The 27,073-nt window shown below is 28.2% G+C and overlaps 2 protein-coding genes and 1 long non-coding RNA gene across 3 annotated transcripts in view; 2 read left to right on the top strand and 1 right to left on the bottom strand.

The window, feature by feature from the left end:
* Positions 1 to 24,883, top strand: part of LOC126745969 (circadian clock-controlled protein daywake-like) — a 44,196-nt gene extending 19,313 nt beyond the window's left edge. The window contains exons 5-8 of the mRNA XM_050454024.1: positions 185 to 334; positions 16,201 to 16,441; positions 19,346 to 19,479; positions 24,483 to 24,883. Coding sequence (XP_050309981.1) covers positions 185 to 334; positions 16,201 to 16,441; positions 19,346 to 19,479; positions 24,483 to 24,787 — 830 coding nt within the window. The 3' untranslated portion in view covers positions 24,788 to 24,883. The remainder of the gene's footprint in view (positions 1 to 184; positions 335 to 16,200; positions 16,442 to 19,345; positions 19,480 to 24,482) is intronic.
* On the bottom strand, positions 377 to 9,408 carry LOC126745588 (protein takeout-like). The gene is made up of 4 exons (XM_050453494.1): positions 9,247 to 9,408; positions 1,151 to 1,391; positions 894 to 1,027; positions 377 to 797 (listed from the first exon to the last, which is right to left on the bottom strand). Exons 1-4 carry the CDS (start codon positions 9,308 to 9,310, stop codon positions 493 to 495), a joined length of 744 nt encoding a protein of 247 aa, XP_050309451.1. The 5' UTR covers positions 9,311 to 9,408; the 3' UTR covers positions 377 to 492.
* LOC126745589 (uncharacterized) lies at positions 9,603 to 10,385 on the top strand. Its single transcript, XR_007663591.1, has 3 exons — positions 9,603 to 10,061; positions 10,133 to 10,260; positions 10,331 to 10,385. It is a non-coding gene; the product is annotated as an uncharacterized LOC126745589 (long non-coding RNA).
* Positions 24,884 to 27,073: the final 2,190 nt, after the last annotated feature.

The following is a 27,073-nucleotide window of genomic DNA, read 5'->3' as shown; positions in this document are numbered from 1 at the left end:
ATCAGGAGAATGTAAGGGACCTTTCCAGGGAATCGGGAATACCAAATTGCCTGGAAATGCAAGTGATTAATAAATAAAAAAAAAAATTAAAGTAAAAGTCTAGAGAGCTTTATTTTCCAAGATGACCTAGATTAACATAAGCACTAAATGCTTGGACATTTATATAAATTTTATTTTCTTACAGGTCAAGCTGCAAGGAGCTTAGTATCGGGTAACAAAGACGAACTAATCAGGATATCGACACCATACATTGAAAGAAAAGCTTCGGAGGTGTTACTCGAGCTTGCCAATAGGATTACTGAGCACTTGGACTACGACGAAGTGTTCCCTCTTTAATTTGCCTTAATATATTTTAAATTAATAATAAAACAAGATGTGCTTTTTCACCAAAGAAATTTAATTCAAATAAAACTTCTTTTGCTATATTATTGCAAATTTTAATATAATAAATTCTAAATAAGACTGCCTAAGCCAGTTTTTCTTTGACCGATATTAAACTGGAAATAGTTCATCGAAAGGAAACATCGCTGTTATACTGTTAGCGATATTGGTGAATTTCACAGCTAAAGATCGTTCTAAAACAGGCTTAATTTCGTCAATAAATAAGTCAGTATTATCGGCAACAAATGCATTGGTAGCTTTTCCTAGTACAGCATCATTGCTCCCAAATAAATTCCCTAAATGCAGGTAACTCTTACCAGTAACAAGAGTCAAAGTGAAGTTTCTAAACTGCAAGTAGGTCTTGTTGTTTCGTGTCACCTTATCAGCTTTCAGGAGACAATTGAAAACATAATTAGCTAAAAAAGAAAAGAGGTGCTGAGTTAACATGTTGCGCACTCAAGAACTTAGTTGACCACACCGGTATATTTATGAGATTATGTATTAGGACTTACTAAAGTTCCCTGTTAAAGGCCCTTGCCCCTTATACTTTAGGATAAGTACATTCATGTCGATATCATAGTCGCCCTTAAAATACAGGGTTGGTATAGTAAACTGCACCAAGAACCTCGTTTTTGCTAAGTCCGGCCTAAAATAAAATAAGAAGTGAATTAAAGGAAATATAGATCGAAGTCGATTTATTATATTCAGAAGCCTTTGATCATCTGTTAAGTACATGAGCGTCTATTGAAGTTGTATTAAGGATACTTACTTTAAATCTAGAATTTTAAAACTCGAAGGACCATGAACGATCAAGTGAGTAATATTAGCGTTGATTTGAGCTTGATTTGGTCCACTTCTTAGTTTGATTTCGTTAAGAGGTAACGGCTCTATTGATGGTAAATTTAACTCTGGTATTCCCTCTTTTAATTTTGGTCTCAGGTACTCGATAGAGTCGATAATGCATTTGGAGAGATTCGGATCGGTTCTTTTGCAGACTTTTATGTAAGGGGCTAAAATGAGTGAATTTGAATGAGTTTTGAGGAGGTTATGTACGTTTTGGTATTAAGGGTTTATAAAAATTGTTTTCATTATTTTTGGCAGGCTGTACAAAGTTAAAAAATTTAAATATATTTTTTAATGAAAAGTGAAGTTTTATTAACGGTTTCTTGAAACTTTGATTAAATTTATATAATTTTTGAGAAAGTTATGAGCGTTTTTGAACTAAAGGTCTAAAAATTGTTACCATTATTTTTAACGCCCTGTTAAAAGTTTTTAGGTTAAACCATTAACTTGAAATATATTTTTTAATTAAAAGTGGGATTTTCTTAATGACCTGGAAAAATTTGAAGTAAATTTGAACTACTTTTGCCGAAGTTATAAACGTTTTTGTACTAAAGATCCGAAAAAATTTTAAAAATTGTTTCCGTCATCTTTAGTCCCTCGTAAAAAAATTTAAAATGCGACCAGTAACTTGATATAATTTTTTCAATAAAAAATGAAGCTTTTTTAATAGTTTGGTGAAACTTTGATTTAATTTGAACAATTTTTAATAAAGTTGTGAACGTTTTTCTATTATAAATCCAAAAAAATTGAAAAATTGTTACCATTATATTTAACGCCTGGTAAAATATTCTATTGTTAAAACATAAATTTAAAATACATTTTTTAATAAGAGGCAAAGGTTTCTTCAGCATTTGGTGAAACTTTTATTTAATTTGAACAATTTTCGTCGAAGTTATCAACGATTTTGTGCTGAAAATTCAAAGAAATTAAAAAAAAATTAGTATAACTTTTGATAGCCTATAAAAAATTCTCCGATTAAATTTTTAACACAAAATATATTTTTTAATAAAAAATTAAGTCTTTTTAAGGATCTGGTGAAACTTTGACTAAATTTTACTAATTTTTACCAAAGTTGTCAACGTTTCAGTGCTGAAGGTCCAAAAAAATTAAAAAATTGTTACCATCATCTTTGACAACCTGTAAAAATTTCATCAGTTAAACCTTTAACTTAAAATAAATTTTTTAATGAAAAATAAAGTTTGCTTAATAGTTTGGTGCAACTTTAACTAAATTTGAACAATTATTACTGAAGCTATAAGCGTTTTTGTTCTGAAGGTCGATAAAAATGGAAAAATTGTTACCATCATCTTTGACGGCCTGTTAAAAATTCTACAGTTAAACCTTTAACTTAAAATATATTTTTTTTATAAAGTTGAAGTTTTCTTAATAGTTTGGTGGAACATTGAGTGAACTTGAATAATTTTTGCCGAAGTTATGAAGGTTTTTGTGCTGAAACTCCAAAGAAATTGAAAAATTGTTAACATGATCTTTGACGGCCTGTAAAAAATTCTACAGTTAAACCTTCTTCTGGAAATACATTTTTTCTAAAAAATTTAGTTTTTTTAAGGATTCGATGAAAGCTTGACTAAATTTAAATCATTTTTACCAAAGTTGTCAACGTTTCTGTACTGAAGGTCCAAGAAAATTAAAAAAATTGTTACCATCATCTTTGATAACCTGTAAAAATTTTACCATTTAAACCTTTACCTTGAAATAGATTTCTTAATAAAAAATAAAGTTTGCTTAAGAATTTGGTGCAACTATAACTAAATTTGAATAATTATTACTAAAGTTATGAGCATTTTTGTACTGAAGGTCGATAAAAATTGAAAAATTGTTACCATCATATTTGACGGCCTGTAAAAAATTCTCCAGTTAAACCTTTAACTTGAAATATATCATTTAATAAAAGGTAAAGTTTTTTAACAGTTTGGTAAAACTTTTAGTGAATTTGAACAATTTCTGCCGAAGCTATGAAGGTTTTTATGCTGAAACTCCAAAGAAATTGAAAAATTGTTAATATCATCTTTGAGAGCCTGTAAAAAATTCTCCAGTTAAGCCATTAACTTGAAATATATTTTCTAAAGAAACGTGAAGTTTTCCTAATAGTTTGGTAAAACTTTCATTAAATTCGATCAATTTTTGTCGAAGTTATTAACGTTTTTGTACTGAAGGTGAAACAAGCGAACATATTAGTGTTCGCGCACTCAAGAAGGAAATTTGCCAGACCAGTAAAGGCAAAACATGTCGCTTTTTTAAGCATTATTTATTAACTACAGGTTAATTAAAAACAAATTAATACTTTTCTTTTATTAAGTACGATATTTACAAAAGTTTTAACTTAAGACTTAAAGGAAACTTTGAAAAGGTAAGTTTCTTTGATCTCTCACCTCTTATTTCATAAATTCATAATAAGTAGTTTGCAAGAAATTGCATTTTTCATTCAACCTTTCCTTTTGGATTATTGGGCCTAAAAATCTTAATATGTATACAAAAGTTTCTATTTAATTAATTTGGACCTTCAGGAAACTTTGTAGAGTAAAGTTTTCTTAATCTATCACTGCTTATTTTGTTAATTTATAATAAGTAGTTCCCCTCCTAAATAGTTCTTGAGTACAAGAGAAGTTTAATTAAGTTTACTTAATTAATAACGTTATTTTATTCGTTAAATATCTGATCGTATATTCTGCAGATAGAAAGAATTATCATTTACTTTATAAAAAGTGAATTTTGTAGTAAATGTACTGAATCGAAGGCCTTTGAGTGGTCACAGGAAGGTACACAGGATTTCTCCTTATAAATTTAGCTCAATTTGTACAGGGTGACTATTTTATTAGGGGCCTATACCTTTTCTCAAAATCTACAGGGTATGTGAAAAAAAATCTTATAGAAGTGTTTTCGTTTTAAGCGAATTTTTAAATTATTTGAGTTTCATCAGTACAGGGTGGTCAAAAAGTGCTGCACCGACGCCAGAATTTTAAATGGGATACCTCGTATATTTTTATATTTTTAGGTTCCTTGGAAGACATAATAGTAACTTTCATAAGAACTACCTATCCGTATTTTGTGTATTTCAGACAGAAATGAAGGTTTTGTATTTTTTTAGCAAATTTATGTCCTCGGCATACAGTGTTTTTTAATGCTGATAATTAAGACTTTTTAGTAAAATTCCTGTTACGACTTAAGAAGACTTATTCCTATTGATCCTATTGATGTCTCATGTAATAAGATATAGTTTTAAATTTTCAATTCGTAATATACCATTTTTTTTAATGGAATACCCTATACTAAAGAGCAAAGGAATCTAATCAAGGATATATATTTTATTGGAGTGATATAATTTCAACTTTCTACAATACTATACACTCTTTGAACAAATTTTGCATCTTCTTTGTCTGAAAATTTTCTTAACTATTCGAGGCACTTGAGTGCATTTAATCCTCTAAGAAAAGGATGGAGAGAAAGTTCACGCGAGGAATTTTAATTTATTTCAAAGACTTACGTGCATTTAACCATTCGAGTGAAAGAGTAACAACTGGAAGAATCTATTATTTAATTCCAAGCACTTGAGGAGTACATTAGATTACATAACAGAGAGAGAAGAGAGTAATAAATTTTAACCCATTTGCCTGATATTTTTTTCTACTATTTCTGGCTTTCAATTGAATGTATTTAATTCTCTAAGAGAAAGAGAGGGAGAGTAAGAAACAGCAACTTATCTGCTTAGAAGAATTTTTAATTAAATTTTTTTAGACTTTCAGTCTTAAAACGTTCATTGCTTTGGCAAAATCAGCTCAAATTTACTTGAAATTTCACCAAACCATTAGGAAAACTTTACTTTTTATTAAAAAACATATTTTAAGTTAATGGTATAAATGGAGAAATTTTCGCAGGCTGTCAAAGATGATGGCAATAATTTTTTCGTTTTTTTGGACCTTTAGTATAAGAACGTTCATAACTTCGTCAAAAATGGTTAAAATTTAGGCAAAGTTTCACCAAAATTTTAAGAAAACTTCACTTTTCATTAAAAAATATATTTTAAGCTAATGTTTTTATTGAAATCATTTAAATCTCCAAGAGAAAGAGTAAGAAACTCAACTGCCTGGAAGAATTTTTAATTTTTTTAAGAACTTGCATTTAACCATCTCATAGAGAGAAAGAGAGTTCAACTTAATTTATTTTCTTTATTAATTTTTTTTCCTTAAAGTCCTTAATTGAAACTTTCGTAAATAACGAACCTACTAAAAGAAAAGTATTAATTTGTTTTTAATTAACCTGTAGTTAATAAATAATGCTTAAAAAAGCGAAATGTTTTACCTATACCTGCCTGGCAAATTTCCTTCTTGAGTGCGTAAAAACACTGTTGTTCACTTGTTTCATCTTCAGTACAAAAACGTTCATAACTTCGACAAAAATTGATTGAATTTATTTAAAGTTTTATCAAAGCATTAGGAAATCTTCACGTTTCTTTAAAAAATATATTTCAAGTTAATGGTTTAACTCAAGAATTTTTTACAGGCTCTCAAAGATGATGTTAACCATTTTTTTAATTTCTTTGGAGTTTCAGCACAAAAACCTTCATAACTTCGGCAAAAATTGTTCAAATTCACTCAAAGTTCTACCAAACTGTTAAGAAAACTTCAAATTTTATTAGAAAATTATATTTTAAGTTGAAGGTTTAAATGGAAAATTTTTTACAGGCCGTCAAAGATGATGGTAACAATTTTTCAGTTTTTTTAAACCTTCAGTACAAGAACGTTCATAACTTCGTCAAAAATGGTTAGAATTTAGGCAAAGTTTCACCAAAATTTTAAGAAAACTTCACTTTTCATTAAAAAATATATTTCAAGCTGGTGGTTTAATTAAAATTATTTAAATCTCTAAGAGAAAGAGCAAGAAACCAACTCAACTGCCTGGAAGAATTTTTAATTTTTTTATGAACTTAAGTGCATTTAACCATTTCATAGAGAGAAAGAGAGTTCAACTTAATTTATTTGCCTGGAACAATTCAAAGTTTCCTTAAAGTCCCAAACTGAAACTTTCGTAAATATCGTACTTACTAAAAGAAAAGTATTAATTTATTTTTAATTAACCTGTAGTTAATAAATAATGCTTAAATAAGCGAAATGTTTTACCTATACCTGCCTGGCAAATTTCCTTCTTGAGTGCGTAAAAACACTGTTGTTCACTTGTTTCATCTTCAGTACAAAAACGTTCATAACTTCGATAAAAATTGATTGAATTTAATAAAAGTTTTATCAAAGCATTAGGAAATCTTCACGTTTCTTTAAAAAATATATTTCAAGTTAATGGTTTAACTCAAGAATTTTTTACAGGCTCTCAAAGATGATGTTAACCATTTTTTTTAATTTCTTTGGAGTTTCAGCACAAAAACCTTCATAACTTCGGCAAAAATTGTTCAAATTTACTCAAGGTTCTACCAAACTGTTAAGAAAACTTTAGCTTTATTAAAAAAAATATTTTAAGTTGAACGTTTAATTGGAGAATTTTTTACAGGTCGTCAAAGATGATGGTAACAATTTTTTCATTTTTATCGACCTTCAGTACAAAAACGCTCATAACATCAGTAATAGTTGTTCAAATTTAGTTAGAGTTCCACCAAACTATTAAACAAACTTTATTTTTTGTTAAAAAATTTATTTCAAGTTAAAGGTTTAACTTGTAAAATCTTTACAGGCCGTCAAAGATAATGGTAACAATTTTTTAATTTTCTTGGACCTTCAGTACAGAAACGTTGACAACTTTGGCAAAAATGATTTAAATTTAGTCAAACTTTCATCGAATCCTTAAAAAAAACTAAATTTTTTAGAAAAAATCTATTTCCAGAAGAAGGTTTAACTGCAGAATTTTTTACAGGCTGTCAAAGATAATGTTAACAATTTTTTAATTTCTTTGGATTTTCAGTACAAAAACGTTCATAACTTCGGCAAAAATTGTTCAAATTCACTCAAAGTTCTACTAAACTATTAAGACAACTTCAGCTTTTATTAAAAAATATATTTTAAGTTGAAGGTTTAACTAAAGAATTTTTTACAGGTCGTCAAAGATGATGGTAACAATTTTTCCATTTTTATCGACCTTCAGTACAAAAACGCTCATAACATCAGTAATAGTTGTTCAAATTTAATTAAAGTTCCACCAAACTGTTAAACAAACTTTATTTTTCGTTAAAAAATTTATTTCAAGTTAAAGGTTTAACTGGTGAAAGTTTTACAGGCTGTCAAAGATGATGGTAACAATTTTTCAATTTTTATCGACCTTCAGCACAAAAACGCTCATAACATCAGTAACAGTTGTTCAAATTTAGTTAGAATTCCACCAGACTGTTAAACAAACTTTATTTTTCGTTAAAAAATTTATTTCAAGTTAAAGGTTTAACTGGTGAAATTTTTACAGACCGTCAAAGATGATGGTAACAATTTTTTAATTTTCTTGGACCTTCAGTACAGAAACGTTGACAACTTTGGCAAAAATGATTTAAATTTAGTCAAACTTACATCGAATCCTTAAAAAACTAAATTTTTTAGAAAAAATGTATTTCCAGAAGAAGGTTTAACTGCAGAATTTTTTATAGGCTGTCAAAGATGATGTTAACAATTTTTTAATTTCTTTGGAGTTTCAGAACAAAAATCTTCATAACTTCGGCAAAAATTGTTCAAATTCACTCAAAGTTCTACTAAACTATTAAGACAACTTCAGCTTTTATTAAAAAATATATTTTAAGTTGAAGGTTTAAATGGAGAATTGTTTACAGGCCGTCAAAGATGATGGTGAGAATTTTTCCTTTTTTATCGGTCTTCGGTACAAGAACGTTCGTAACTTCGTCAAAAATGGTTAAAATTTAGGCAAAGTTTCACCAAAATTTTAAGAAAACTTCACTTTTCATTAAAAAATATATTTCAAGCTCCAACTCAACTGCCTGGAAGAATTTTTAATTTTTTTATGAACATAAGTGCATTTAACGTTTCAACTTAATTTATTTGCCTGGGACAATATTTTTGTTTATTCCAGGCAGTTGAGTGCATTTAATCATCTGAGAAAGAGATAGACAGAGAATAAGAGAGTACAACTTAATTGCCTGAAAGAATCTATTATTTAATTCCAGGCACTTGAGTGCATTAGACTACTGTATCTCGACTTCTCTCGACGAAGAATATAAGACTAAAACACAATAATTAACTTAAAATGTGTGTAATAATTTTTTTTATCACTTCAATAAAATATATATCGATAAATAGCTTCATTTGCTCTTCTAAAAATACTCTCTAAAAAAACTGAAATACTGCGAGTCTTATCTATTACCTGAGACACCCTGTATAAATTTAAAATACCCAATCACCGTCGATCAATAGGAGGTAGTCTTCTTAAATCGTGGTAGGAATTTTATAAAAAAAATTTTAATTATAAAAAACTGTATACCGAAGACATAAATTTGCTAAAAAAAATTATAAAACCTTATTTTCTGTCTAAACTACACAAAATTCGGATAGGTAGTTCTTATAAAAATCACCTTTATTTCTCCCAAGGGACCTAAAAATGTAAAAATATGCGGAGTGTTCCATTTAAAATTCTGGTGCTAAGGTCGGTGCAGCACTTTTTGGACACCTTGTATTGATGAAACTCAAATAATTTAAAAACACTTCTGTAAGAAATGTTTTTTGCATAATATGCTGTAGATTCGGAAAATGGCCTCCTTGTACATTAAATACGTACAACAGTAAATTGGACAATAAAATTGAGGCAAAGTATGCAATGGTGTTCAAAGAAAACGTGTATTGCAAAAATTGGATGAATGTTTTTTTTGTCCAGAAAATTAAGAAATTTGACTAACTTAAAAAAAAAACGATAAATTCAAATATGCTTCAACCGGAAATAATTTCTCTCTCAATTTACGTAAAATAACGAGTCGGGTAGTTTATTAGCGCAATAAAATCAATAATACATTAAAATCTAGACTTAAATTTTATACAAAAATCTATCACTACGTATGAATGCACTTACGAATTATAGCTAAAATCCCATCAATCACCAAAAACATCATAAAAATCACTCTCATTATACCCATAATGTTATAAATTAAAAAAAAAATCTTAAGCAAAATCACCGGTTGACCGACCACTTTAAACGAAATAATGGCATTTGTTTTATAAACAATAACTAAATTATTCAATTTGCTGCGTATACATAATAAAAAATTAAATAGTTTTAATTATTATTATTATTCAGTGTGCATACATGACAAATCCTTCGTGGTAAGTCACGGGAATCGAATACTTTGTTCTTTATTTTATAAGGTGATCGGTTCAATATGGTAATAGTGAGAGACGATTAATGTACGATAGATAATGCAGTTGAATTTAAACCAAATGTCATCAAAATTGATTGATGCAATAATACCATACGCTCATATTACTGTATCGGAAGCTCTTGATAAGTCTTAGAAATTGCTTAAGTTTAGACTGTTAAGTTAGCTTTTCTTCTTGATCTAAGTTGGAATTTTAAGATGCAGTTCGTTTTACTCATGTTAAATTAAAATTTTTATTCTAAGGACACAAATATGCCTGAAATAAATTATTTTCTTATTACAGGCAACTGGGTTTTAAATTCTAATTTTTAGGGAAGGAATGTCCAAGAGTCATGCTCTAAGAGTACGAAGTTTCCGAAAAATAAATAATTTATTTATTCCAGGCAATTGAAGTTTAAATTCTACTTTATAGGGAAGAAATGTCCAAGAATCACATTTTAGGAGTACGAATCTGCCTGAAATAAATTATTTCCTTATTCCAGGCAATTGGGGTTTAAACTCTACTTTATAGGTAAGAAATTTCAAAGAATCATGTTCTAAAGAGTACGAATCTGCTTGAAATAAATGATTTCTTTATTCCAGGTAATTGGAGCTTAAATTATATTTTATAGGGAAGAAATGTCCAAGAATCATGTTCTAAGAATACAAATCTGCCTGGAATAAATGATTTTCTTATTCCAGATATTTGCAGTTTGAATTTTACTTTATAGGTAAGAAATTTTAAAGAATCATATTCTAAGAATACGAATGTGCCTGAAATAAATGGTTTACTTATTTCAGGCAATTGTAGTTTAAATTCTACTTTATAGGGAAGGAATTTTCAAGAGTCATGTTCTAAGAGTACGAATCTGCCTGGAATAAATTATTTACTTATTCCAGGCAATTGGGGATTGAATTTTACTGTATAGAGAAGAAATGTCCAAGAATAAACAATTTCTTTAGTCCCGGAAATTGGAATTTGAATTATTCTACTTTCTAAAGACACGAATATGCCTGGAATAAATAATTTGTTTATTCCAAGCAACTGAGGTTTGCATTTTACTTTATGGGTAAGCAATTCCAAAGAATCATGTTCTAAGAGTACGAGTCTGCCTGGAATAAATGACTTATTTATTCCAGGCAATTCTACTGTATAGGAAAGAGATGTCAAAAAATCAAGTTCTAAGAATATAAATATGCCTGAAATAAATGATTTATATATTCCAGGCAACTGGGGTTTGCATTCTACTTTATAGGTAAAAAAAATTAAAGAATCATGTTCTAAGAGTACAAGTCTGCCTGGAATAAATGATTTACTTATTCCAGGCAATTGAGGTTTGAATTTTATTGTATAGGGAAGAAATGTCCAAGAATCATGTTGTAAGAGTACGAATATGCCTGAAACAAATGATTTTTTATTCCAGGAAATTGGGGTTTGAATTATTCTACTTTATAGGGAAAAAATATACAAAAATCATGTTCTAAAGACACGAATATGCCTGAAATAAATAATTTGTTTATTCCAGGCAACTGAGGTTTGCATTTTACTTTATGGGTAAGCAATAACAAAGAATCATATTCTGAGAGTACGAGTCTGCCTGGAATAAATAATTTACTTATTTCAGGCAATTGGGGTTTGAATTTTACTGTCTAGGGAAGAAATGTCCAAGAATCATGTTGTAAGAGTACGAATATGCCTGGAATAAATGATTTTTTTTATTTCAGGCTTATTGGGGTGAAAAAAACTGGGGAGAACTTTTGCACTCAAAAATAAAATTTACCATACCGGTATATTAAATTTATTAAATAAGGAATAATTTTCATGGAACGTACATACCATAAACAATCAATTATATAGTATTAGTAAATAGATCAAAAGTTATATAAAGGTATTTATTAATAGTGTCAAAAGAATGTACCAGTACCACTAATCTACTATACTTATTAATAAGGGCTATTCAACATAATAACCATTGAGTGTACCTAAGTATAACAGTAAATTCAAATAAATAATTATTTAAAAATACAAACTATAGTGAGCTTTTGCACTCATGAATAAAATTTGCCAGACCGGTATATTAAAATTACCAAATAAAGAATGTTTACGTGTTACCTATATACGACAATATACTTTTATAGCACAAAAACGCAAAGTTTCGCTCTCAAAAATTATATATTCAAGCATATTATAGGTTACATGTTTCGCCTAAAAAATGAACCATCATCAGACCCGAATGGTCAAGGAACATGTAATATTTACTAACGCAGTTAAGGGAAGAACAGCTGATTATTTAAAAAGATGTCAAGCAAATGTCAAAAACAGTATTTCCTTTGTAAAATGTATTAATCCGACGTTGCCGTTTTAAATATCTTCAATTTGACAGGAAAAAAACTAAAAAAAATTAAATTTTCCAACTGTCTGAAATCATAAATTTAAATTCCTCATAATTAATTATAATATCAACGTCGAGCAGGTGATTTGACTTGTCCCTGTATACAATGTACAGATCCATTGTTGTTATTTTAAATATCTTCAATTTGACAGAACGTAAGAGCGGGATATTTGAATTTCTATTCTGTTTCTTAGTTGATTCTATTATTTAATTTCTAGTTTTTTCTTAAACGCCTGGAAAACTAAAAAATACATTAAACTTCTGGAAAAATTGTCTCGAATCACAACCTTGAATTTCTTCTGATTCTCTAAACAGTTGTCAATAAAAGCAGTATGCCAGTAGCTTCTATATGCAGTGACTGAACCAATGTTGCCGTCTGAAACATTTTTAAGGGCGGGAAATTTGAATTTCTATTAAAGAAAAAATATTTTTAACCCCTGGAAGAAAATTGAATTTTCCAACTGCCTCTTATCTCGATAACATGGAGCATGGAGATTACACGAGGATTGGTCAAATCATACATAGAGATTTGCTATCTTGCTATTTGAGATCTTGCTGCTTTTAAGAATAGGAAAATTTTTTGACTTTAATAGAACTAACAATATGTTTTAATCAAATCAGCTGCTGCCAGCATCAACTGCCAATCGCAATTTTTATGCGGAACGTACGTAAAACAAACAATCAACTATAAAATGTTGGTATATACATCAGCAAATTTCATCTACATAAATTATGAGCGTGGTATCGATCCTCCTTTAGCATCCACTCCTTTTCTCTGTTACACAAGACACGTCAGTTACTGGTTAACATATGATTTTATTCTGGATATGTACAACAGGGTCAAACTGTCTGGATTCAGCAAATATAAGGTTTTTGCTGTAAACTACGTAGGGAGTTCTCTATGGCTTATATCTGAGTTTTTAAAAACTAGTTCCATATTTCTCTAAAGATGTTTTCTTAGAGGTTTCATGTGGTGTTAGTTTTATAAATAATAACAGTCATTAAAAAAAAATTGTAAAATAGATAGGAAATAGTTAAGAGGTGATCTCTCCAAGGCATTCGACTGTGTATCTCAGCATATCCTTCTTTTATAGAGCATGCAGCCATCCAGATATTACCCTTATATTTGTTAATGCAAGAGATGCCTATTCTTTGAATCTCTAATTGAATAAGGGAATGAAAAAAATTAATGTATTTTTAGCTTCCCTGTTCTTGAAAGTGCGAAAGGGAGTAAGGGGAAAAGGGAGAAAAGCGCAAAGCTTTATATAAAGAACAAAATTAAGCTAGTGTTACAGAATTCATTAAATATTGATCCTTTCATGAGTTTTATTCTGCTTAATAGTCAGAATTGTATAAAATTCAGTGAAATTGGAACTAATTTTTCTTTGCAATTTTCTGGAAAACTTCTGGATCTAAAAATAATTTTTTTAATGCATTAGATGCCCATTGACATTCTAAACAATTTTTGTTTTTACAATTTTTTTGGTTATTCATTCGTTTCCTAGAAAAAAAATAAATACCGAAATTATGAACGTTTTCCCATGGGTACCCTTTTGGCCTTTTTGAGAAAATTGGGTATAACTTGTTTCTGATACATTTTACAAACAAAAATTATAAGACGCTTTTTGATGCTTTTTTTATAAAAAAATAAATTTCTTAAAAAAATTTTTTTTTTACGTTTTTCACACACTTTTTTTCATTTTTCTGGAAAACTGTTGGACCTAAAAATGAATTTTAGTTTGCATCTGATGCCCTTTGATATTCTAAATAATTTTTGTTTTTACCTTTTTTTTGTTTATTCATTAATTTCCTAGAAAAAAAATAAAAGCCGACATTATGAACGTTTTCTTATGGGTACCCTTTTGGACTTTTTGGGAAAATTGAGTATAACTTTTTTGTGATACATTTTACAAAAAAAAATTATAAGGCGTTTTTTGACGCTTTTTGAGCGGTTTATTAATTTGTATAAAAAAATTAAATTTCTTCAAAAATTTTTTTTTTTATTTTTCACACTTTTTTTTTCAATTTTCTGGAAAACTACTGGACCTAAAAATAAATTTTTTATTGCATCTAATACTCATTAACATTCTAAACAATTTTTGTCCCTACATTTTTTTTCTTTTATTTATTAGTTTCCTGGAAAAAAAATAAAAACCGACATTATGAACGTTTTCTTATGGGTACCCTTTTGGACTTTTTGGGAAAATTGAGTATAACTTTTTTTTGATACATTTTACAAAAAAAATTATAAGACGTTTTTTGACGGTTTTTGAGCGGTTTATTGATTTGTATAAAAAAATTAAATTTCTTCAAGAATTTTTTTTTTATTTTTCACACTTTTTTTTTCAATTTTCTGGAAAACTACTGGACCTAAAAATAAATTTTTTATTGCATCTAATACTCATTGACATTCTAAACAATTTTTGTTCCTACATTTTTTTTCTTTTATTCATTAGTTTCCAGGAAAAAAAATAAAAACCGACATTATGAACGTTTTCTTATGGGTACTCTTATGGACTTTTTGGGAAAATTGAGTATAACTTTTTTCTGATACATTTTACAAAAAAAAAATTATAAGACGTTTTTTGAGCGGTTTATTGATTTGTATAAAAAGATTAAATTTCTTCAAAAATTTATTTTTTTTATTTTTTACACTTTTTTTTTCAATTTTCTGGAAAACTACTGGACCTAAAAATAAATTTTTTATTGCATCTAATACTCATTGACATTCTAAACAATTTTTGTCCCTACTTTTTTTTTTTTTTATTCATTAGTTTCCTGGAAAAAAAATAAAAACCGACATTATGAACGTTTTCTTATGGGTACCCTTTTGGACTTTTTGGGAAAATTGAGTATAACTTTTTTGTGATACATTTTACAAAAAAAAATTATAAGGCGTTTTTTGACGCTTTTTGAGCGGTTTATTGATTTGTATAAAAAAATTAAATTTCTTCAAAAATTTTTTTTTTATTTTTCACACTTTTTTTTTCAATTTTCTGGAAAACTACTGGACCTAAAAATAAATTTTTTATTGCGTCTAATGCTCATTGACATTCTAAGCAATTTTTGTCCTTACATTTTTTTTCTTTTATTCATTAGTTTCCTGGAAAAAAAATAAAAACCGACATTATGAACGTTTTCTTATGGGTACCCTTTTGGCCTTTTTGAGAAAATTGGGTATAACTTATTTCTGATACATTTTACAAAAAAAAATTATAAGGCGTTTTTTGACGCTTTTTGAGCGGTTTATTGATTTGTATAAAAAAATTAAATTTCTTCAAAAATTTATTTTTTTTATTTTTCACACTTTTTTTTCAATTTTCTGGAAAACTACTGGACCTAAAAATAAATTTTTTATTGCATCTAATGCTCATTGACATTCTAAGCAATTTTTGTCCTTACATTTTTTTTCTTTTATTCATTAGTTTCCTGGAAAAAAAATAAAAACCGACATTATGAACGTTTTCTTATGGGTACCCTTTTGGACTTTTTGGGAAAATTGAGTATAACTTTTTTCTGATACATTTTACAAAAAAAAATTATAAGACGTTTTTTGACGCTTTTTGGGCGCTTTATCGATTGATATAAAAAAATTAAATTTCCCAAAAAAAAAAATTTTTTTTTTACAATTTTCTTACAATTTTTGTTTCAATTTTTAAAAATCTTCCATAAGTTCTTTATTTTCAGATTTACGACTAAATGTTATTCTATATGATTTATTCTATTTTTAATTTAAAATCCAATGCTGATTTATTTTTTTCCATATTCCCAATAGTTTATGAGAAAATTAGGAAAATCTATGCTCTATATATAAGGAATTGTACTGCATATTTCTCCTCTAACCATTCAAGTTTATAAAAAAAATAGTTTTTTTCTTAATTTAGGTTTATTTCTAACATTCCTGAATGACCTATTCTCCTAGTCAAGTCTATCAAAAATGATAATTATAAATAAAGTGATAAAAGCTATTTACTATTTTTAAACTACATTTAATTCAAAGCTTACATTTTTTTTTAATTCACCAACGTAATAAACAGCCGATTTAATGACACACGGTAATTTTAATGTGCCAATAATTATCCTGGGTGCAAACTGTTACTAGTAGTATAAAAATCAGAAATCTAAGGAATATTTCCCATTCGCAAAGAACATTCCAAGATGTGCTGGTCAAATTATTTAGTTCCAATTATATTTCTCCTAAATATATTCAAATCCCAAGCAGGCATTCGTAAGTAAACATTTACAATTAAAAATATTTTTTAATAGGTTCAATTTAAGCCTCCTATTTGCATGTATGTAAAAGGACCGATCCCCAGTTAGACGACTGCATCATAAATGACATAATAACCCTAATGCCAAAACTGAAAAACGGAATTCCAGAACTAAACGCACCCGCACTGGAGCCTTTAGTGCTGGATACGGTGAAATTGAGATCAGGTCCAAATCGGGCCAAAATCGATGCGGATTTAACCGATCTCAAGCTGTATGGCATCTCAGATTTGAAGATATTGAGCTTAAAGTAAGTTAATGCGGGTATTTTTTATGTTATTATTAATTCTCACCTTACAAGGGATTTAGGTCATGTAATAATTGTTTTTATTTCTCTGGTATAGTTTGCAACTCTTCTAGTTCAGTTAATGAGTGCAATGTCATTAGAAAAAACTGGTTTTATTTATTATAGAGTGAAAAACGTTAGGGCAAACTCAAAATGTCGTCTTTAAAATGACTGATATATCTGATCCACTTTCACGTAAAAGTGGTGCATCTATTTAATGTAACTTTTCCAATCAATAAGTATTTATGAAAGGGCTTAAGATATGCATGAAGAATGAAAAAATGAAACACCGTGAGATCTTGAAGATGGTTATCGTTCAGAAATTATATCAGAAGTATCCTCTGATGAACATATCCTCAAGATCTATGAATCCTCTACTATATCCAATGAATTACTTCTACTTAACTAATATTTCATTCTTCCAAATAACCTAGATGAGTGAACCTGATAGGATCGATCAATTCGTCTTGAACATTGGATGTATTTCTGAATTATAGTAAAAGTAGTTCCTATACATAAAGGTGAAAACAATTTTATTTTCCAATTGTATAGCCAGATTACCAGTGGGGGCATTTTTGCAGTAGTCTTTCTCGATTTATCAAAAGCTTTTGATTGTGTAATCTATAAGATTCTGCTGTAAAAACTATAACTGTTTGACATAAGGGTTATAGTCTTATTCATCTTTATCTCTTTCACTTTATTTGTGACGTAGTTCTAGTAAGTAATTCCGTGCATTTCTGATATATTTTGATTATCTTAAATTACGTCTGTAATGTTATTACATCATTAGTGTAATAAAAAAATGGTACGACTTACAAAACCTGTATATTCATTAAATCATTGAAATAAAGCAAATTATATATAAATACCATATTTTAGGCAAATTATTTTAATTTCCGGACTAATTTAGCCCCTATCTCACAGTAGTTATTAATATAATTTTTTTTTAATTTATTAATATTGATTGCGCTTGTTCTCGCTTAATGCGATGCAAAATTGGGTGTTTAGTTTTATGACTCTCGTACCGAGAAATCGCAATTGAACGTTCAATTAATGGAAAATTTCGATCCTATTTAAATATTTATTTAATAATATTATAAGCCTATAAAAGTGGTTGTAACAGAAATGATTAAATTGAAAGAAGAGGTCCAATTTCTCAAAGTCTCGGTCTAAAAAAAATTAATTTTTTATTCAATTTTATGTGATTTTTTTTTATAATTTTCTTAAAGAGCATTTTTTTCTCAGTCAATTATTTTCTGCAAAAAATTCGTTTTTTATTAACTCTACCCTTACCCCCCCCCCCACCCACCCCACATAACTTACCAGTAAGAAATTGTTTTCAAAAATAATTATTTTTCAAAATAATACGCATGAATAACAGCTGGTTTCGTCGTTAATATCTAATCTAATAACACAGTTTGTTTATTTAAATTTGATATAATTATTTATATCTATATAAATAAATATTTAATACAAAAACAGTGCTATTAGATTGGATAATATGGACGAAAAACGGTGAATTTTTAAAAGAATTTCCTACTGGAAAATGTTTGGGGTGGGTGGGGGGGCAAGGGTGTTAATGAAAAAAAATGTTTTTGCACAAAATATATATTCGATATTTAATTTAATATTACTGTTTATTTAAATTTGAAATAATTTTGTATATAAATATTTAGTATAAAAACAGCGTTATTAGATTGGATAATAGAGACGAAAAACGGTGATTTTTTAAAAGAATTTCTTACTGGAGAATTTTTGGGGTGGGTGGGGGGGTAAGGGTTGTGTTAATGAAAAACACACACTGTACAATTTTCTTGTATTCATATATTACTTGCCTAATTCAGCCATATCTCCTAACTTAGTTCCAATATGTCGTAATTGAAGTTCCAAATCAAGTACCTTTAAAAGTACTTCTGGTGCCTCACAAGGCTCCAATGGACCACTCTTATTTGCAATATTATAAATGGAAGAGGAATATTATTTGCTAACGATTTCAAATGTTTTCTTGAGATTCAATCATTCAATTGTAATACGAATTCTGTGATGTTGCTTCAGATTAAATATCAGTAATTGTATCCAATTCACCCTAAATATTTAATGATGAACAACTTCAAAGAGTACTTCAGCAGAAAGATTTAGAACTAATTTCGTTCTTTGAATTTCTGAACTAATTTTTTATAATTTAAGTACGAAATGCCCAAAAAACCTCTGGATTTATTACTAAAATCATTTAAGAGTTAAGTGGTGAATTGAGCCTTCATCTTTTTGATAGTTCGGTTTTGCCAATCTTGGAATAGGGATCTATTATCCAGTACAGTGCCTGGATAGCAATGATTAAAGGGGTTCAAAGGAGCTGTTTGGAATAATTTGAATTTTGTGAATTTTTTAATTTGCGTGACATTGATTCAGCTAGTTTAAGACAATGATACTAACTGAACTGAAATAGAATTGACCAGTAATATGTTAGGTATTTATTGTATTTTATTACTATAGGTAATTTTTGCAATATTATGTATCATATGTTAGGATCATGTAACATGTAACAAATAAATCAGCAAAAAATGGGTGTTCGACAGAAATATTTCAGGCAAAAGTGTTGCATGGTCACCTCGGAGAGACACTTTGATTTGTCAAATACAAACTCTCATTTTAATACCTCCAATTGGAAAATATACGTTCAGAGTTACAACAAGGTCTAAACAGTTGATCCAAGGTGAAAAGTTCAAAGTGAGATTCAAGGTTACTCAATATACAGAACCTTATCCTTGAAACTTTTCTCTCGAAGACATCTATTTATGCTAGAGAGAATTGGATGAATTATCTCATATTTTAGGTTGATCCTGTTTATGATATATTCTTTTGTTTTAGGTCGGACATCCCAAACAAGCTTTTCACCGCAAAAATTGCTCTACCAAGGATTACGTTCATAGGAAATTATGATATCGATATCAATGTTCTCATCCTGAAATACCAAGGAAAGGGAGAAATCACAGGAAACCTCAGTAAGCTCATAAATTTAATTATTATTTAATAGTTCGAAAGCTGAGTAAGAACTGTAGAAACAATAGCAGAAACCGATAGTTTGAAGTAGATTTATATATTAAAACGATACATGAATACAAATTACTTTTAAGCATCTTCTCCTATTCTATCTTCCAATAAAGAGAGAGATGTTAACAGGATCACTATCCGATATTTCTTCTCCTATACCACTAATTATTTTTTAAACCATTATTTAAGCCTACTTAATAGGTACAATCCTAGGGTAGTATAATGGGGGTAGGGTACAGGGTAGGGCAATACTAGGGTAGTACCTTAAATGATGATATCATCCTAAATAAATTCTTAGCAGATGATGCTGATAGTTTAGTATCTGATTTGCTCATTTGACTCACTCAAAATATTCATCAAGCAAACTTGATATGCTCTTATAATAAATTAAAAAGGGAAACTTAGAGAAGAGATGTCTTCTGCATAGTTATAGGGTTTCAAGAGGGCGAATTTGTTTGGTGGAATATGTTTCTGAACGCGTCTAAGGCTTTTGACTGTGTGCGTCACTCAGTGTGTTAAAAGAAAACACTGGATTTTTATGGCTCGTATTTTTAAAAGTGAATCCTTGATAAAAGATTTGTGCTAGAACTTCATATTTAAATTTAGGACATTTTTAGTGATGTAGCCACTCATAGGACGTTTCAGTACAATTTTTTAAAATTATTTATGAGTAAAAGGTTACCATTAGTAGAAAATTATCTGGCTACTAGTGAGGTATAACCACGTTTTTTGCTTATTTAACCCGTACGTCATGCTATTTAATTTTTATTGTTACAAATGAATAAACCGTTTTATCACCTTGATTTTAGTTATTTTTATTAAAAAATTGCATACTTTTTAATTCCCGGCAGTTAAGTCCGTTTTTTTTCTTAATTTTACGTAGTTTAATTTATTTTTTTTAACTTTAGGCAATTCAGTTTTTTTTTTAAGTAAATTAAATTTTTTTGTTAATTTTTAGGCTATAGAGCTATGCCTAAAAATTTTTCGGAGTTAATTAATTTTTCATTAAATTCTAGATAGGTGGGATGTTGATGGGTAAATTATTTTAGAATTTAAAAAAATTCTAGGCTAGTCCAGGCAAATAAGTTCTAAATAAATGAAAAAACGCAAAATTTTATCAATCAATCAATATTTTTAATTTTACGTAATTTAGTCTATTTTTCTTAAATTCCGACTGTCTTTAATAGTAAATCTTAATTTTTATTTAAATTCTACGCAAAACTTCATACTGACAAATCTATTTTTTTTAGTCAATTTTTTGTAAATTCCAGGTAAATCAGTATACTCTAGGCAATTGTATAAGTTCTTTTTCTTATAATTTAGTCAATTTTTTATGATATTCCAGACACGTCCATGAATAAATTATTTAAGAAGTTAAGAAAATTCTAGGCAATTAAGTCCTGAATAGTGAAAAAAACGCAGACTTTTATCAATGAATCAATATTTTTAATTTTACGTAATTTAGTCTATTTTTTCTAAATTATGAGCAATTCAGCATTTTTTTTAATAGTAAAAGTTAATTTTTACTTAAATTCTAGGCAAAATTTCAGGCTTATAAATCTATTTTTTATTCAATTTTTTTTTATTTTAGGCAATTCAGCATCCAGAATTTTTTTATAATTTAGTCAATTTTTCATTACATTCCAGGCAGTTGGATGTCCATGAATAAATTATTTCAGATTTTTTGAAAATTTTAGGCAATTCAGCATATTTTAGGCAATTGTATAAGTTTTTCCAGAATTTTCTTATGATTTAGTCAATTTTTCATTACATTCCAGACATAAATTAATTATTTTTTAATTTTAGAAAATTCTAGACAATTAAGTCCTGAATGTTTTTAATTTTACGTAATTAAGTCTATTTTTCTTAAATTATGAGCAGTTCAGCATTTTTTTTTAATAGTAAATATTAATTTTTATTTTAATTCTAGGCAAAATTTTAGACTAATAAATCTATATTTTATTATTTTTTTTTTAATTCCAGGCAATTCAGCATATTCTAGGCAATTGTATAAGTTCCTCCAGATTTTTCTTATAATTTTGTTAATTTTTCATTAGATTCCAGATAGTTGGAGGTAGATTTTAGGCAATTGAATATTTTTTTTATTTCAGACAGTTAAGTCCATTTCTCTTTAATTTTATATTATTTCGTCTTATTTTTTTATAACTTCAGGTACTTCAGTAATTCTTAAAAAAGTAAATTTTTAATTTCCAGAATATTGAGCCATACATAATTTTCCATAGTTTTCTCAAAAATCAGTTTTTTCATTAAACTCCAGACAGTCGGATGTTAATGGAAAAAGTATTTTGTAAATCCAGGCAAGTGAGTCGTGAATAAGTGGCAAAAACGTGGAATTTTATCAATGAATCCATTTTTTTAAAGTTGTATTTTGTCTTAAATTTCAGGCAAGTGAGGAATCAATAAGTTTCCAGAATTTTCTCAAAATTCAGTAAATTTTACAATAAATTCCAGGGTTAAATTAGATTTTTTTTAATAGTAAATGTTCATTTTTATTTATCAAGATTTCACTGATAAAGATTTTTTTAAATTTTGCGTCTTCCGTTTTTATTCCAGGAAATTCAGAATTTTTTTAAAGCAAATTTTAATTTTTTATTATTCCAGATAATTAAATAAATTTCCCCAGAATTTTCTCAAAATTAATTTAATTTTTCTTTAGATTTGGAGAGTTCCATGCCCGTGAATTTTAGGAAACTTAAATGAATAAATTTTATTCCAGGCAGTTGAGCCATGAAAGTGATGAATCCTTTTTATTTAAATTTAACGTAGTTTATTTTTTTCAGGCAATATAATAAAATGTTCCAGAAATTTCTCAAAATTTAATTAATTTTTTGTTAATTTCAGGCACTTCATAGATGTTCATAGATAAATTATTTTAAATTAAAAAAAAATTTCAGGCACTTTAATATTCTCATATTCCAGGCAGTTAATGTTACATAAGCTGAGGCAGTTGAGTCAACAATAAATAAAAAATGCGGAATTTTATTAAGATTTTAGGTTTTTGTTAGTAAATATACATTTTCTATGAATTTCCTTAAAATTCAAATAACTTTCTATTGAATCCAAGCACTTGGATGTTCATAGAAGAATAATTTTAAATTTTTAAAAAGTTCCAGGCACTTCAATACTCTCATATTCCAGGCAGTTATTGTTACACAAGTACAGGCAGTTGAGTCAACAATAAGTGAAAAAACGCAGAATTTTATTAAAGTTTTAGGTTTTTGTTAGCAAATATACATTTTCTTCTTAATTTAATTAATTCTTCATTAATTCCAGGCACTTCGATGTCCATAAATAAATTATTTTAAATTTTTGGAAAATTCTAGGCAGTTGAGCCATGAATAGGTAAAAAAAAATGGAGCATTTTATCCAAATTTTAGACTGATAAATTAATTTATTCCTGAATTCCAGGCAGTTCAGTATGATTTTTTTGAGCAAATTTCCATTTTTTTTTAAATGTTAATCAATTGAGCACTGAATAATTTTTCAGAATTTTCTCAATATTCAGTCAATTTTACAATAAATTCCAGGGTTAAATTAGAATTTTTTTAATAGTAAATGTTCATTTTTATTTATCAAGATTTCACTGATAAACAGAGTTTTTTTAAATTTTGCCTCTTTTTTAATTTATTTTTTTATTATTCCAGGCAATTCAGTATTTTTTCAAAGCAAATTTTAATTTTTTATTATTTCAGATAATTAAATAAATTTCTCCAGAATTTTCTCAAAAGTCAGTGAATGTTTCTTTAGATTCGGAGAGTTCCATGTCCGTGAATTTTAGAAAATTTTGGGCAATCGAATATATTTTATTCCAGGCAGTTGAGCCATGAGAGTGGTAAATCCTTTTTATTTAAATTCAAAGTAATTTATTTTTTTCAGGCAATATAATAAAATGTTCCAGATATTTTTCAAAATTTTAATTAATTTTTCGTTAATTCCAGGCACTTGGATGTTCATAGATAAATTATTTTTAATTAAAAAAAAATTCCAGGCAGTTATTGTTACCCAAGTACAGGCAGTTGAGTCAACAATAAGTAAACAAATGCGAAATTTTATAAAGATTTCAGGTTTTTGTTAGTAAATATACATTTTCAATTAATTTTCTCAAAATTCAAATAATTTTTCATTGATTCCAGGCATTTGGATGTTCATTAATAAATTATTTAAAATTTTTGGAAAATTCCAGGCAGTTGAGCTATGAATAGGTAAAAAAAATGGAGCAATTTATCAAAATTTTAAATTAATTTGTTTCTAAATTCCAGGTAGTTCAGTATGTTTTTTTTGAGTAAATTTCCATTTTTTTTTTAAATTAATGAATTGAGCCTTGGATAATTTTTTTCAGAATTTTAGATATTTCCAGATACCACGTGAATCGTAAATTTAATATGGAGGCATTTTTCCACATTTTCAGGAATTAAATTTTAAATTAATGATTTTCGTTTCTAGCAATTTTACTAAAGATGGCTGAAAAGTTTGACCAAAGTTTAAGCGATTTTTTAATGCAGTTTTCCGAAGTTCCACTAAGAAAGCTCGACGACTTTTTCGAAATTCAGTGGAATCTTCACAGAACTCCATTACTTTAAGTTTCACTTTTAGGCCATTTAGAGTCAAATTTTTAACCGGAGTTTTTTACTACAAATTTTTGAAAATTCCACTTATTTTTTGTACGGTTCTTATGAAAATACGACTCTGCTTAAAGCAATTAACGTTATTTAGATTTAACTAATGTTATTTTCTAAAATGTGCAACTCCCGCCATTTTTGGCCTGGAATTTAGGTCCTTTAAATTAGGAAGAAAATTCGACAATTATTAATAATTTAAAGACCCACTAATAATTACTAATTCCTCTAAAATGTTCTGTGACGACATATATGTTTGCGGATCCTTAAAAAAGCCCTACTTTTCCTATAAATTCACTTATATATTTTTATTTTAGCGGATTACGGTGTCGAAATAAAACTATCCTATAATATAATCACAAATGATGGGAAGGAGTACATGAACCTCGTGAACTTTAAATTATCACTTATCCAAGGTAAAAGTGTTATTATGCTAGACGGATTGCTTCGTCAAGGTAACACGGCCTTTGCCAAGGGCATGATTGAGGTTCTTAAGGACAATACCGACTTGTTTGTTACGGAAATTATGCCCAACTTAGAGGAAGGATTGAATGTAAAATTGATTGAAATCGCTAATAATATAACACACCAGTTTCCGTACGATGAACTCTTTTTACCATAGATATCCGTCAACAAATAAAAGGCGTTGTATTAGTTGATAAAAAAATTGTGTATCCATTTGTTTCTTTTAATAAATTAAAAAATTCTTAATTAATAAGGCTTTTTTTGTGATTGCTTTTTATATTTTAATGCTCCCTCTCTCTTTTTAATTTATTAAGCGATATTATGTGAGAGCTGTATTAAAAAAAAATATATTCACGTAAGTCTTACAAATAAAAAAGTATGTAAACTTTATTATAAATCTTTCTAAGAGCGTAGGATAAAAAAACAAGTAATACAAAATAAAGGGAAAACTTTTGTAAGTGTTGAAGTTACCGAAAAGCCTATATAAGGAGAAAAATAAATTTTCCATTTTTTTTTAGGTTACGAACATTAATGTAATTAAAACTTTATTTCGAGTTTCTTTAACTTTAGCTAGTCAGTTGCAGATTAAATTTTAATCAATAATGGAGGTTTTTAAGGAGGGTAAAAAATAATGTCTTCTTTTTATTTATGAATTTTATGTAAATATAAAGAATTTGTGGGATCTGTAGTGCCAAATTTCAAAGTAGTCTAAAGCCAATTAATAAAAAAATAATAATTAAATTAAATTTTTAGGAAAAAAGGAGGGTTGGGTTGGGTGTAAAACATTTTTCAACTATGTTTGGATTTTTCAACGATGATAGGATTGAACTCTGTTGCCTCTGTTGTTCACTGGTTGAAGTGAGATGGGTTGGGATTAGGTTTGGCTTAGTATATTAGTCTCCGTCTAAACTGTACAATCTTTGGACACTATTATATTGGATATTTGTTAACTTTTTTTGTATAAATTTAGTATAGCGGTTTGGAAAATTTTACTAAAGAAATTTAAATAAAAACGTTATTTATTTATGTCTATTATTAACCGTTGTTCTTGAATTGCATTGAAGTTTTGACGAGGATAAAGCTTATTTGTTGTATACTAACATTATAGGATGAAACAATGCGTTTAATCTGATTAATATAAAAAAATGCTTTTTTTTAATGAAATTTTTCCATAAACACCAGAAGGGAAGTGAGGTAAGTTATTTTTAAGCACAGGCTCGTAATGGCTCTCAGGGATAATCTAAGTTTCTTAAATCCGAGGGAAATAGTCCGGGCGTTTATGTACTGAATACCTCACATTTAAAATACATCATTAATGGTCCTTTTAAATACTTAAAAAAAATCAATGGCTCAAGGCTTAGAAATGGTGAAGGTGCCTATAGAGAACAAACAAAAAAATTTATTTCCCGCCTAGATACTGCTTGAGGGAAGAGAGAGGTCTGATCTATAACGTCTCTTTTTAATATAACCTCAAAATATAGTACTTTGAAAAATGTTTAAAAATGTTAATAGATTTCATCGTCAAGGTTTTCGTGAACTAAATTTTTATTCAAGAGACCCAAGGTCAAGGTATTTTTCGTTCTGATCAAAGAGCTACAGTGATCCCTATTATTTACTTCATAATAGCACTGAGAAGGTTGGAATCACACTAGAATTTGAAGATCGAAGAGAACTGATTGCTCCAAACTCACATGCTGATGTCGTGTCAGCTGCAAACAAAGGAAATTTCCTGAAAGGTCCCTAAGATTTACGTTGTCTGGAAATTGCATTACAGAAACATTTAATTGCCTGGAAGAAATTAAATTATTCTTTTAGTCAATTGAACGGCAAAAATGCTTTTTTTAATGGAATTATTCAATAAAGGTCAAAAAGGGAAGTAATTCATTCCTTAGGGAGATATACAGGGTGTTTTATAAGACACAGTAATTAGAAATACAGTAAATTCAACTCCCTGTAATTTAGTTATTATTGAGTCTGTTTAAAAATGTTAGGTACCACTAGAAAGCCCATTAAATTTCCTTCATCTACTTACTCTATATAAATTTTTGTATGTCCATTCCTTAGAGAGATATACAGGGTGTTCCACAAGACACAATAATTAGAAGTACAGCAAATTCAACTCCCTGTATCTCGGTTAATATTGAACTTATTTAAAACTGTTTGGTAACACTGGAAAGCTCATTAAATTTTCTTTATTTACTTACTCTATATAAATTTTTGTACGTCCATTCCTTAGGGAGATATACAGGGTGTTCTATAAGACACAGAAATTAGAGGTAGAGTAAATTCAACCCCCCCTGTATTTCAGTTATTATTGAGCCCAATTAAAAATGTTTGGTACCACTGTAAAGCTTTTTAAATTTCCTTCATTTACCCACTAAACATAAATTTTCGTACGACCATTCCTGAAGGAGATATACAGGGTGTTCTATAAGACACAGTA

Source organism: Anthonomus grandis, chromosome 16 (assembly GCF_022605725.1).
Source record: "Anthonomus grandis grandis chromosome 16, icAntGran1.3, whole genome shotgun sequence".
Lineage (NCBI taxonomy): Eukaryota > Metazoa > Arthropoda > Insecta > Coleoptera > Curculionidae > Anthonomus > Anthonomus grandis.
The sequence above is the reverse complement of the archived record's forward strand: the minus strand, read 5'-3'. Positions and strand labels throughout refer to the sequence as shown.